This window comes from Falco cherrug, chromosome 7 (genome assembly GCF_023634085.1).
Source record: "Falco cherrug isolate bFalChe1 chromosome 7, bFalChe1.pri, whole genome shotgun sequence".
Taxonomy (NCBI): Eukaryota; Metazoa; Chordata; class Aves; order Falconiformes; family Falconidae; genus Falco; species Falco cherrug.
In genome coordinates, this window is record NC_073703.1 from 1523084 (window position 1) to 1536286 (window position 13203).

At 41.0% G+C, this 13203-nt stretch overlaps 1 protein-coding gene across 10 annotated transcripts in view; it reads left to right on the forward strand.

Annotated features, from left to right (window-relative positions):
- Positions 1–12315, forward strand: part of NEO1 (neogenin 1) — a 212847-nt gene extending 200532 nt beyond the window's left edge. For 7 of the 10 annotated variants that reach the window (XM_055715628.1, XM_055715629.1, XM_055715630.1 and 4 more), the window contains 4 exons: positions 5394–5552; positions 6874–7128; positions 7478–7599; positions 10289–12315. In XM_055715628.1, coding sequence (XP_055571603.1) covers positions 5394–5552; positions 6874–7128; positions 7478–7599; positions 10289–10372 — 620 coding nt within the window. In that variant the 3' untranslated portion in view covers positions 10373–12315. Of the gene's footprint in view, positions 1–5393; positions 5553–6873; positions 7129–7477; positions 7604–10288 lie in introns of all 10 variants that reach the window. The other 3 variants (XM_055715636.1, XM_055715637.1, XM_055715632.1) reach the window with 2 other exon arrangements.
- Positions 12316–13203: the final 888 nt, after the last annotated feature.

Here is a 13203-nt window from a genome sequence, read left to right on the forward strand (position 1 = left end):
GAAAAACTGAGCAGCTGTATCGGAGCGAGCAGGAGGCGCACTGTGGAAGTGGGGACGTCGGGGCTGTGCCCAGCAGTCTGTCTGTCCCAGCCCCCAGCAGTGGCAACTGCACGTGCTTTCCAGGACAAGCCTGTGAGCCTGGCTGCTGGTTATAGTCCGTGCCCTTTTCACTCTTGCCAGTATCCAGCTGTTACGTAGGAACTGTAGAGAGCTGGTAAATCTGTCACGTTCTTCTCCACTATTAGTTTTCTCCTACCTAGACCAAACAGTCATAGCCTTTTTAGCCTCCCGTCATGAGGCAACTACTTCATCATCCCCTTTATCACTTTAGTCACCATTCTCAGAACCTTCTCTAGCTTTGCTAAACTGCTTGAGGTTCAGAGAGGCCAGAGCTGCACACAGTACCACCAAGTTCTTACGGAGCAGGGAACGATGAATGAGAGAGCAGAATGATAAGGCAGAGGCCTTGTTCTCAATACCTTCCTTGCCCAGTGAGGTACTACATTCTGTTGGCTTTTTTCACTGCCGTTGCATATTGAGCTAATGATCTGTCAACCCTATTTCCAAAATCTCTTTGCTGAATTGTAACTGGCAGCTCTGAGGTCCCGCATCATATAAGTACTGTTTGGATTTATTTATCCCTCAGTGTATTACTGTATATTCAGGTGATGTGGAAGTTTACCTGCCACCTCTTTGCCCGCTCATGCACTCTTGTGAGGCCCTTCTGGAGTTCCTTGACATCAGAATAGCATTTGACTACCCCAAAGGCCTTAATATTATTGACAAACTTGAAGATGTCTTTGATTGCTTCCTTGTCTGGGTCACTGAAAAAGATAATTGGTTAAAACCAGTCCCAGCACTGATACCTGGGGAATCTCCTGCTTCCTCTCCTCTGTCTTGAAAATTGACTGTCAAGCCCCTCTTAGCTTCATATCTGTAACCATCTTTCAATCCATAAAAGAGCTTTCCCTCAGCAGCAACTTAGTGTTTTAACTTTGGAGTGGAGTCTTGTCAGAGCCTTTTTAAAAATTTATCTGTATTATATTTGCTGGTTCCCTTTATTGACATATTTACTGTCTTTAAGCTCTGAGATTAGTGAGGCAGGATTTATTTTTACAGGACTCATGCTTAATCTTTTCTAAACAACCATGTTCACCCATATCTGCAGTGATCGTACTCTTCTGCCACAGCGCTAACCGTAACTGCTGTCCCCACTGCATGGGCAGCTCTGTGAAGCAGCTCTTGACAAGCTGCAGTTTACAATCCACCCTCCTATGGCAAACCAAAATCAGTATGGATTTATGCTAAAATGTGGTAGTGGCTCAGAAGCAGCTTCAGAAACAACTCAGCTGCTCTTCCAGTAGGAGAGAATTAGGGAGCTGGGGCAAAAGGTCACCACAGGTCTCAGTGCAAGACGTCCCCATGTGCCAACTTGTCCCGTGATTTACTGAGCAGAATGGCCCTGAAGGAGCAACACTGGAATCTTTTGGAAAGGATACCAAAAGCCTGCAGTACATGAGAAGCTTTCCTCCACAATGGGCCTTTATACAAATTTATCAGAAGGTGGACAGACCACTGACAGAGGGTGAGGTTTCGCGAGTCTGGCAGAGCAGACTCCTAAATGAGGAGAATGTCTGGTTTGTTGCTTCTTATCTGTGTATCTCACTATTAGTTAATGACGATTTGAGCAATAGTGCTGAACTGAGATTTTGTTGAGGCAGTAGTAATATGTTTTAATTACTATTACAAAATACTTTAAGAATTAATATATCAGGTTTTCAAACGATGACTCTGAGATGGAAAGGGACTTGGCTAAACCTCTGAACAACTAGGCAGAAACCCTGACTTGAGAACCTAAGTAAAAAGTACAAAAGGCAACATGCAGTGAGAACTGTGAGGCAAAATTACAGTGCTTGCCGGGGCTGGGATGTAGGCTTTCCTGAGCACTCTGCAGCCAGGTAATTGCTGCCACAGCCTCCTGTGTTTTATGGAACGAATTCAGACTAGTCAGTTACGTTTCAACTTTCTAACTGTTTACTTTATTTACCTGAAACAAGTGCTTGGTTTTCTTGGCCCCTTACGCGCTTTTTCAAGTGTCCTGACAACCTGATTGGCTCTGTTTGTGAATTTTCAACTGTTTCCTTGTATTACTACCTTCTTAAAAGACAGTATCTTTTTTCTTGGTTTTAAAGTAAGTAGCCTGATGCTCCTTGTTTTCTCCAGTTTTACGCATATGAGGAAGGAGTGGAGGATAGTTTTATATTAATAATCTTTACTCTTGATTAGTTTCTTAGAAGTTTGCATGCTGTCATATATGGGTGTCTAGCAAGGGACATTGCAGCTATTGGATTCTGAGGATTGCCTGATGATGTCCCATGGCAAGTGCTAGAACGTGATGAATTCAGACTTGTGTGACCCTGTAACAAATTCACACTACAGTAAGTCGTACCTTGCACTCAGTTCTAAGTGCTTTTTCTCTAAATGGAACGCAGTATTGGACACACATAAGATAAACTCGTATAGGAGCCCCTGCTGAATTGTGCAGGGTGCCTCACAGAAAGAGCGCAGTGAAGTATCCCTTGTCCTGTGTCATTCAGTGAGAAAGATACTTAGCAACTTATGTGATCAGTCCCACAGAGGACTAAAAGGTATGCAGGCCACACAAGCCATACAGCGGTGATGCATATTTTAGGGAGGTAGTATATTCCAGTTCTGCCTTTTGATTGTATTCAAGCTGATGTGATAATGCTAGCAGATACAGTTGTGGATATGGTATTTCCTGGCAGCACTAAACCCAGCTTTGACATCTCTTTTTGATACCAGTCCTGCTGTGTTCACTTGAAAAGCTTCTCTGTTTTCCCTCTCTTTATTAGATATTGCCTTGCCCAGAAAGAATGAACCAGACACACAGCTGGCTCAGTGTGACAGGTTAGCATGATGCACTAAATGTCAGGAAGGATATGCAAGGTCATCTGGTGCCTTAGGGATTGAGATTGTTTTTGTGACTTTGTTTGACTTTTCATCCTGTTTGCAAAAGCTCTAAGGGCCTCCAGCTGTAGTCTTCTATTTTATAGTAAGTGGAAACATTAATGTAATGTCTTTAGATACCTTTTTGAAGAAGCTGCACAGAAAAACTGACACTGGTGTGTGAGGCCCTTTTGCAGTGAGCAACGCAGAAGGCAGGGCCATTTAGTGTGTTTAAGCCTGTGCCTGCAGACACCTTCCTATGGCTTTTTTCTCCCTCTGCCCACTGTAGCATTCAAGCCTAGTTATTTACCTCTTAAATACTAAACTAGGATAATTTAGTATGTTCAATTTTAGTACAATTTACAGTAATGGGGTGTGCCTAGTTGTTTCCTTCTTTGACAACTGGAATACAAAAATGCTGGAAGGACATTGGGAAGCAAAGGGCTGTTTCTTTTTTAACAATTTCTCTTTATCCAGTTCTTCACCTGAACTTTTCTCTTCCTTGGAAGTAAATAATGCACCATGATCTTCATTAAGAACTGGTGATACAACATGCTGCTTTTTGACCTGTAAAGCTATACATGATTTAGGTCTCATAACCCAGCAAACTGTCAGCAAAATGCAGCAGTGGAAGGTGGCTGGCTAGGTGGCAGGGTAAACCTTCTGGCATTCTCACTGGATTGGTTTTCCCCACTTGTTCACTGGATGCTGCTTTGATCATGTTTCAGAGCTACTATGATTTTGTGGTTTTCTCCTCATCTCCAAGCTTTTAGGAAATTTCTTGAAAGGTTTAGTATATGTGCATGACTTTTTATTGAGGTTGCAAAAGCATATAGGCAGTCTTTTGTACTAACGTACGTTATATTTCAAAGTGATTCAAATGCTGGCTAAAACACAGGTGTAGACCAGTGGTTTCTACAAATAAAGTAATGAAAATGTTTATGCCTGTAAAATTTTATGCGTTACAATCTTTACGCCTCCTACCTTGCTGGCACATAAAAGAGCTCCTAGTGTCTCTGACTGTTGCCTCTGGATTTCTGATTGCCAAGCTTTTATGGGTTATTTTGCCATGTCAGTTCCCTGCAAGACAAAGTGGTGGTTTAATTTTGCTGGAAGCTCTTAGTGAGAATACCTGACTTTTCACATCCCCTTGACAGCTGTCTCACAGGACTTAAATCTAGAACCTACTGATTACTCAGTATTAGAGTTAAGTTGCTCTTTGTTTACAAGAGGTAGGTAATGGCATTAGCTTTCTGTTGGTGTAACTTAATGGGAGAGAGAAATTGTTTATTACCAATAGCTGAAAATCTCTAAGTATATTGCTGCCACTGATCAATTCACATATCCTGTCCTGCTGACAGGCTGTTTTCCAGGAAGCGAGGAAGTCAGAGGGTTCATATTTGTTTAGTCAGCCTCTGAGTTCAGACCGCATGCATCAGTGCAAGAAGTCTTAACTGCACTCGCGATTATAATGATGGATTTCTGCATCATGTCATTCATAGAAAGTAACTTTCATAGGCAGCACATCTGGAGAATTTCCAGAAAAGGTTCAAAAGAAAATAACCAACCACAACCTTTTTGTTTTTTATGGTGCTAGTGGCGGTGTTCCCGTCCTGATTTTTTTGTGTTGTGACTCTTCTGTATGATTTTAAGCAGTTCAGTGTTTTAGTCAGTCATATGAACTAAATTCTGCGCACGTTTTTCCTCCCAGCTGGGGAGTAGTGAGGTTTTGTTTGGCTGTGAGGGCAAAGGATGATTTACATTAAGTATAAAATTCATGTGTCTCAAACAGGAAAAAGAAAACAGAAAGATTTAAAAAAAAAGGGGGGGGGGGGGGGGGGGGGGAGAAAAAGAGGCTTTAGGTTTGAGCACACTGGAGCAGAGCTTTACAAAGTCCGCACAGAGGGAATAAGTGGAGCCTTTGGTGTCTTCCCTACTCTTATTGTTTGTCTTGCATTGTTTAATTAACTAAATACGCCACATCTGGTTATAATGTTAAGAAATTCAAAGACAACCAGAAATTATTTTGGAATGTGAGCTCCTTTATCTTCTGCCTTAGTTCTGACATTTATGGCACAGTGTGAAATACATGGAAATTATAAAGGGAGCTTAATTTTATTTTTCTCAAGTGTAACAGAAAGTGTCTGCAAGATACAGCCAAGAGAGATGCACTTTCTGCACAGGAAAACGGAGAGCCTTGCCTCTTTTGGGGGTTTTGTGTCTTGGTATGGAGGGAGCTAAAGTGCTGGAGCAGAGTTGGAAAACTGATATTAAAATACATCATCTTGGTGTCACTGTAAACCTGCTGGGCCATTGGCTCCCCTGTTCGGTGGCTTTGTGGGAGAAGGGAGGGATATGGTGCATTTCAGTACATGTGCATGCTTGTCTGTATGTTAAGCATTTTTCTGTCTTATGTTCATTCACAGCTGTGATTAGTGCTCATCCCATCCATTCACTCGATAACCCTCACCATCATTTCCACTCCGGCAGCCTCGCTTCTCCAACTCGCAGCTATCTCCATCACCAGGTCAACCCGTGGCCGATTGGCACATCCATGTCCCATTCAGACAGGGCCAATTCCACAGGTGAGATATAAATGATCAGATAGATTTTGCTTATAATGGAACAATGAGTGAAACATGTGAAATCAAAGCCTGAAGCTTAACTTGGTCAGTCACCATTGTGTGTTCCATGAGAGGCAGTGATCAGTTTAAATACCAGCAGAATCCTTGATAGGTTGAGTTTTCTGTAGATCAGATTTTGAGATCCATGACAATGTCCTTGGAGAAGGAGGTTTAATGTTTTGTATACAACTTAAAATACCAAGATTTCTTGTTCTGAAATCTTCAGCCCTGGAGCCTGAAACATGAGAATTAATCTAATTTGAGCTACTTAATACGGTAACTAACTTTTTCCCTAATCAGTTTTGTTTAAAACCAAGAGAGGACAAAAGTCCAGACTTTGCTACTGAGAGCTGACATTAGTTAATCTTCCTGAAGCACCCAGAAAATTGCAGTGATTTCTGTGCAGTGTTTTCAGGCTTGAAGCACAATCATTTGCAATAGTTTCTTAATGTCTCCAGTGCTCTGAAAAATTCCAGAGCACAGTATTGCTAAATTGCATGTAGGTAACATCTTGAGATTAAGTGAATTCTGAGCTTGTCCAATTGAAGGTCTATGTTTTAATTGAGGTGCCACAGCCAACAGCGTTGTTTCCTGTTTTCTTATGAAAACAACTCACAAGGCTGCAATTACACAGGCAGATGATATGTTCGAGGCAGAGGTTTCCCTTGTTCTGTTTATACTGCTGAAGTGACAGATCTCACAAGCCAGATCTTTTCCTGAATATTGTCCAAGTAGGGTCACAGTGCCCTAAACTCAAGATACTGTCTTATTGTTCTCTGAGATCAGGGCGGAGCCTGCTGCAGACAAACAAATGAACCCTGTGGTTTCATTTTAGCATTCAGCAAATAAAGGGATTTCAACTCATACCTGGGAAAAAAATTTGGTTCTTCTGTATGCACTACAGTGATATATGCTTAATGTATACCTATTTAAGAATGTCAATACTGTGAAATACTCAAGGGTGAAGTGAAGAATGAAGATTTATGTTCCATGCTGTTTATCTGGGTCTTAGTACATGTACCTGTTTCATTGCAAAACTATAGATTTGGTATTATGCCTGTGGAGTCGTTCAGTGCTCAAGCTTATTTTGTTATTAGACAGCTGTTGCCGTTCACCTTAAAACAGGACAGTGAATTCACTTAAAACAGAATCTGTGAATTCACTTCTTGGCTTATGGAAAAGGTGCTTGCAAACACTACTGTTTTGTTTCCGTCTGACCACAGAGAAAGTTTCTGTTAAACAACTTTTTTGTTGTTGTTGTTGATTTGTTGGTCTCTTGTAGAATCTGTTCGAAATACACCTAGCACAGACACCATGCCAGCTTCCTCGTCTCAGACCTGTGCTGACCACCAGGATCCTGAAGGCACCACAGGGTCTTACCTGGCTAATGCACAAGAGGAGGACTCGGCTCAGAACCTCCCCACGGCACATGTCCGTCCTTCCCACCCGCTGAAGAGTTTTGCAGTGCCGGCAGTTCCACCAGCTGGTTCCACGTACGACCCTGCATTGCCAAGCACACCATTATTGACTCAGCAAGGTGAGCAGGGGAAAACTGGCAAGACACACTTGCCAAAAAGAGAAAAAGGCAATTTTAGAGGAAAATGAGAGAAGCTGCATAAGGGGCAGGGGGTAGACTTCGGCATCAAAGGAAATGTCAGAGGCTGGAGTGAATTTTGCTGGTATAATTTTCAAGACCCTTTCCTTTTATGTACACAGATAAACCAGGCAAAGATTCAAATTCAGCACTCTGTAATCTGAAGTGTTATTTTTCATCTAATAGAATCCTTTTTATTCTCCTACTTTCAAGAGCTTTCTGAATAGGCAAAAGAACTAATTAACTGAGGCATGACTATATAACAATTTATTTTATGCTTCTAACCATCCAGTTCACTCGGTGAAGACTGCATCGATTGGGACTTTAGGAAGAACCCGACCTCCTATGCCAGTGGTAGTCCCCAGTGCCCCTGATGTGCAGGAGACCACCAGGATGCTTGAGGACTCAGAAAGCGTAGGTACTCTTACACTGCCAGGGGCTTTCTTTGGCAGTGCTTATCAAACTGTGGCAAATCTCTCCTTGTGTGATACCTGTAATCTTTAGTAATGTCTGCATGAGACTTGCGAAGGCAGAGGATAATGAGGCTGCTGACTTCCACCAAGTGCCATTGCCTGTTAACCGATATTAAAAAAATCTAGTGCAAATACCTTCTACACAAGGCAGTAAATTCAGAGAATAAGCACTTAAATGGCAAGTACTAGTAGTACTTTCTAAATCTGAAAATTACTGAAGAGCAGTACCTTCCTTCCTAATTACACAACACTAAAACAGATGCAGTGCTTCCACCTATTCCAGTCCACAAAGCCCATTCAGTCAAACACTGAAAAACCTCTGACAGTATTTTGGCTGAGCTGATGCCACTAGCTGAACACAGAGTAATGTTCTCTGGGACCTCCTTTCTTGACTCGTGCTCACTGCTCTGGTTTCTGTGAGCCTTTCGCAATTACAAGAGGAAAGACAGATGCCGTCTCTAGCCCTAGTCTTTTCGTTCTCTGCAGTACATAGTGCCTAATGGAGCTTTGGTTTGTGACTTGGGCTTCTATATGCAGGCCTCCGTACTGGAGCTGTAGAAGTGCCCTGCACATCTGTTTTTTGCCTGCTTATCTTGATGTAAAGAGCATCTTTGTTCATGGAGCTGAAGGCCTCCAACAGTGCCTTTTGCTCTTCTGTGCAGCTTAAGATGTGTTCATGCTCGTGTTGAGATGTCATTTATTGCCGTCTGTTTTGCAAGCGTACTGTGCTTGGATCCCATTAAAGTCACGCAGCTGCAGCTTCCTGTGCTGCTGCAGAGCATCCAGAGTGTCATTGCAGATGGAAATTTAGCACGAATGCCAAAATGTTTAAAGCTATCATCCCAAACATGTTTTTAGATACTCATATGAAAGTGTTCTGACTGGGGGAAAAATACAACCAACTGTTGGTCTTTTAGAAATAGCTTTTAAGAAGCAAGGATGTTTTGGGTGTCAGATGCTGGAAGAGCTGTTTTCCTTTCAAATTGCAAGCCAAGAAGTACTGTATTAGCTATTGTATTACTGCTACAGGAAATGCTTGGTTTTAATTATTTTTTCCTTTTTTTCTTGTTTCCTTACTGTCCTTTGGTTTTGTTACCCTCTTGGTTTTATTTCTGTATGCGCTGGTCTAGAAACTGTATGCATGCTTGATTTGGTGCACTTTTGCCCTTCTGTCTGGTTGTCACTTCTACTTTATTCTTTCTTTTGCTTGGTACAAAAGATACAGTCACTAGTTTGTTCATCAACAAATCTGGAATATTTAATTATAGGCATTAATAAGTTGTTATAAGATAAAGTCATCACACTATACTAAATATTAGTTATAAGTATGAGTTTTAAAAACCAGGATGAGGTAGTGATTTGAATTGATTCTGGTTTTATGAGAGCCTGTAGGAATGAGTCTGAGTACTTCCAGCTCGCTGCTATTTATCATTGTCAGTAGTTGGCAGATAATGTGTTAGACACAGGACAGAGATGAATTTTCTAGTACAGTCTAGATTGCTTGGTAAACTGGAAAGTGCCTGCTGCATTCATTTCTATTTAAATTAAAGAAAAAAGTTTGTATCTGAAAGCAAAGGAAGTGAGATTGCAGTCAGGGTCGAGGGCTCTACTCTGGGAAGGACTTCAGGTGTATGGTACGCAGGCAGCTGAGCAGTAGCTTCAGTACTAGAAGGTCTAATAATGGACCTTAAATACATAGAGCAGAAACTATCAAGCAGGAGAGGAGTTGTGTTGCTTCTGATTCGGCATTAGCAGAGCTGGTACAGGAATACCACAGGCAGCCCAGCTTGCCTTCAGTGAAAATGGCATTGGAAGAGCAAAGAGGGTTTGGAGAAATGCTCCAGGAACTGCACAGTACTGGGAAAGACTTGGTCATCTTAGAAAATGTTTTAAGATTAACTAATCCATGGTGATCTATCTACGTAGATGCACAGATAAGAGTGATAGCTGTTCACTGTAGCTGAAGCCAGACAGTTGAGCTAGACAAGGGAGTATGAATTTAGCAAGCATAATGATTATCAAAACCATTTTACTGAAGTGCTTGCTTTGACCTTTTTTCCAATTAAATTGGGAAGGTTTTTTAAAAATATCTTCCTTTTGTTCAAAGGAGGCTGTTATCTTGAAGCAGGAATTGATACAAGGAAAACAGATAAGATGATCACAGTCTTAAATTTCAGTGAAATCATGAATCACTATTGGGGAAAAAAAAAAAAAAAAAACAAAACACCCGAAACAAAGACATTCAGCTTGCAAAGGAGTGTGGGCAGGACCAGGCAGTGTGGCTGGGGAGGTGGGGGCCTGCAGCAGCACTGCACCCAGGCTGGGGGGCTGCCCCGGGGCCAAGTGGGGATGTCAGTGGGTGACCCGACGTAAGTAACTTGGCGGCATTAGGTTAACAGTTGGACTCTGTGATCTTAAGGGTCTCTTCCAACCAAACTATTCTATGAAAAAGGTCTGCACTTAAAATAAGAGTCAAGTTATTAATTCCTGCAACTGTTGCTAAATCTGCTTCTGCTTATTTATGTGCCAGGGTCACAGTTACACTAGAATCACTGACAATTTCTTCTTATTCTGTCCGTCTATTAAAGGAAGCAAGTAATCTTGTCAATAATTCTTTACATCTGCCACAGAATTATGAACCGGATGAGCTGACCAAAGAGATGGCCCACCTGGAAGGACTTATGAAGGACCTTAATGCCATCACTACAGCATGACCACCTTCACCAGGACATGACTCCAGACAGCTTCACAAGTCTTAGGACTCAGCCTTGGAACACAAGGAATTGTACAGAGGGAGAAAAAAAATAAAGAAAAAACAAACAAAAAAAACCAAACAAAAAAACAGAAAGAGGGACAGCACATGAGAACATACACAGAAAGCAAACGAACCAACCAGTGCATCTGTGCTACAGCTGGTCAAAGAGAGATGACCTTTCTTGTCATTGTCCTGCAATGAAGTCATTGCCAAGTGGAATTCCATTTACCTGCTGAGACCATGCAGGATGGGACGCATCAGCCTGAAATCCAGCATCCAGATAAAAGGAAAAAAAGTGGACTTCATTGGTTTGGGTTTTTTTTTTTTCTGATCAGGTTTTGTCTCAGTGGTGTGATTGCCCTGCCTTTTCAGTGTTGGACATTCGCATTTATGTACAATTTTATTTGTGTTTTTATTTTATCTTTTTTTATAAAAAAGAAAAAAATATTGTTAAAAAAAAAGAGAAACTGTTGTTTTTCCACAGCCTAGACTGACGTTTGACTGCTTGTTCTATTGTGTATGAAAAATCATTGCCAGCGTGGGTTGTTCTGTTTTTGTTTTTTATTCTGCGTATAATTATGTCCCCTTCTGGCAGTTAATCCATGGCCTTTTGGGATGCTGCACTGCTATTTGTAAGCTTTTTTTTTTATTTTTTTATATTATAATTATTAAAAGCCTGACTTTCTCCTCTCATCACTGTGAGATTACCAGTCTGTTTGAATTGAATTGAAATGTAATTTGAAAGGCTTGTTTGTCGCTTTTTGTGCAGTTTCAATATTTTGAGTGGGGAAAAGTAGATGGGGAAGGGGAGGGGATCCAGTGGGAGGTTTCATAATTGTTGTTTTCCTGTCTTTCTACATTGATTTGAAAGACTGAAGAAAATGAAAGCATCTTCTGTAACATCCTTCCTTGTAACTTCAGCATACTGTGTCTCTGGTTACTGAATTGCAGTGAGAGTCTCATTTAGAAACATTAAAAAATTCCTCCTGTAAAGTAGGGTTCCTTATGTTTAGATGACACTACAGCTTCTTTTGGCAACAGTGCTCTATTTTGTTGTTAATTTAAAGATCACATCATGAAACTTTCAAGTGCAGATTGAGCGCTCATTCAGCATGGAGAGCTTAGCACAGACAGCAGTGCACAACACTTCCCTGCTGGTGGTGCTTGGGTTTGAGCTACCTGGACCTCCCAGAAGCAGAGAACTGTGAACCTCTTCTCATCAGCACATACCATATCTTACTTCTGAGAACACTACATGTCCACAGGATCCTTCAGCCGCAAGTCCAACCCCAGTGCAATTTCTGTATCCCAGGCCATTTAAACAAGAATCCTTCTCTTAAGGATTCTTCGGAGATGTAAGCAAGGCAAAAATGTATTTTTTACACTTTTGAAACCATTTGAAAAGAAAACCAGTATTAGCGACTCGGGTGCTGATCACATATCTGACTAAAAAGGAAGGAAAGTTAAAAGGGAGCTCCCATAGAAGGGGAAGGAAAAGGGTTTTTTCTTTTCCCCTTGTATGATTGCCTGGTTCTGCCAAACGCCACAAGGAGGAATAGAAAGGCATAGAAAGAGGGACAGTATTTTAAGAAAAAAAAGGAAGGAAAAAAAACCCCAGTACCCAGCTGCCTAACAAACTTGTGTGCAATTCCATTTTTAAGATGAAAGGAAACTCAAACCTTACTGATGATTCAGATGGAGAATCTGTTCCTTCTGAGCAGTCGGGTTTGTGATCTCAGATGCTCAGTGATACCGATGGGGGACACGCAGGTACCAAGCACTTCAGGTGCGGGGCGCTGCTGCTGTAGCCCACAGTGCCTCTGCTAGGTGGCTGTACCTGTAGGAACATTAAGAGAAAATACTGTAACCTTCTTAAATTTAAATAAAAACCCAGAAACTTTGCTTCATGTATTTTCTTTTATCCATTTGACTAAAACTAGAGCTCAGCCCATTTTCGTAGTCCCTGTCACTGAGAGAAAGGAGAGCTGATGAATCATCCTGGAGAGCAGCAGGGGTTTATGTTGTAGCTTTACTTCCTTTCTTTTCCTGGACTCTTTGTGTTGTCATTTCTAGGACATTTGCTGGGTTTATTTATTTGAGGGGGGGAGGGAATCAAATGAATTGGAGCACTGTGGGCCACCTGGATAATTGATGTTTGGACTTTTAATCAATACAATTCAGGACAAAATAAGCTACAGAATATGTATTTAAATAATAAAGTACGCACCCTGTCCTGAAAGGAGGGAGTGCATGTTTTCCTTTGCCTATTTTTTACCTATACCCAAAGAAATACCATCATACATACACAGTATTCTTAACTGGTGGGTCTTTGTGAATATTACTTATGTATAACACCATGAATGTTAATATTGTCATTGAAATTGGGGAGGGGGAATATTTTTAATGATAAAACAACTGTTCAAAGTTGGTTTTTTAAGGTTAAACTAAAAGAAAAAACATTTATTCAATTCAGTGTACAATCTGTATTGCACTTTTTCACATTTTAATGCTACGTTTTCTTACATATCCTGTGATTTTAAATTTGGAACATTGTGTATCCTTGTAGTGTCATAGTCAAGCTGTTAAGTGACAGCTTCCCTCAGAGACCTTTGGGGAAAAAACCAAACTTGTATATTGTTTTATGATTCTCATGTAGAATAATTTTGAGGACTGCTGTAGATGTCTACCTTTCTGTACAAATTTTTTTGCTTTTCTGTAGTATTTGCTGTATACTCTATGGCTTTTTTTAATACCTTCATGTTTATTATTTTGTATTGGACATCCAATACA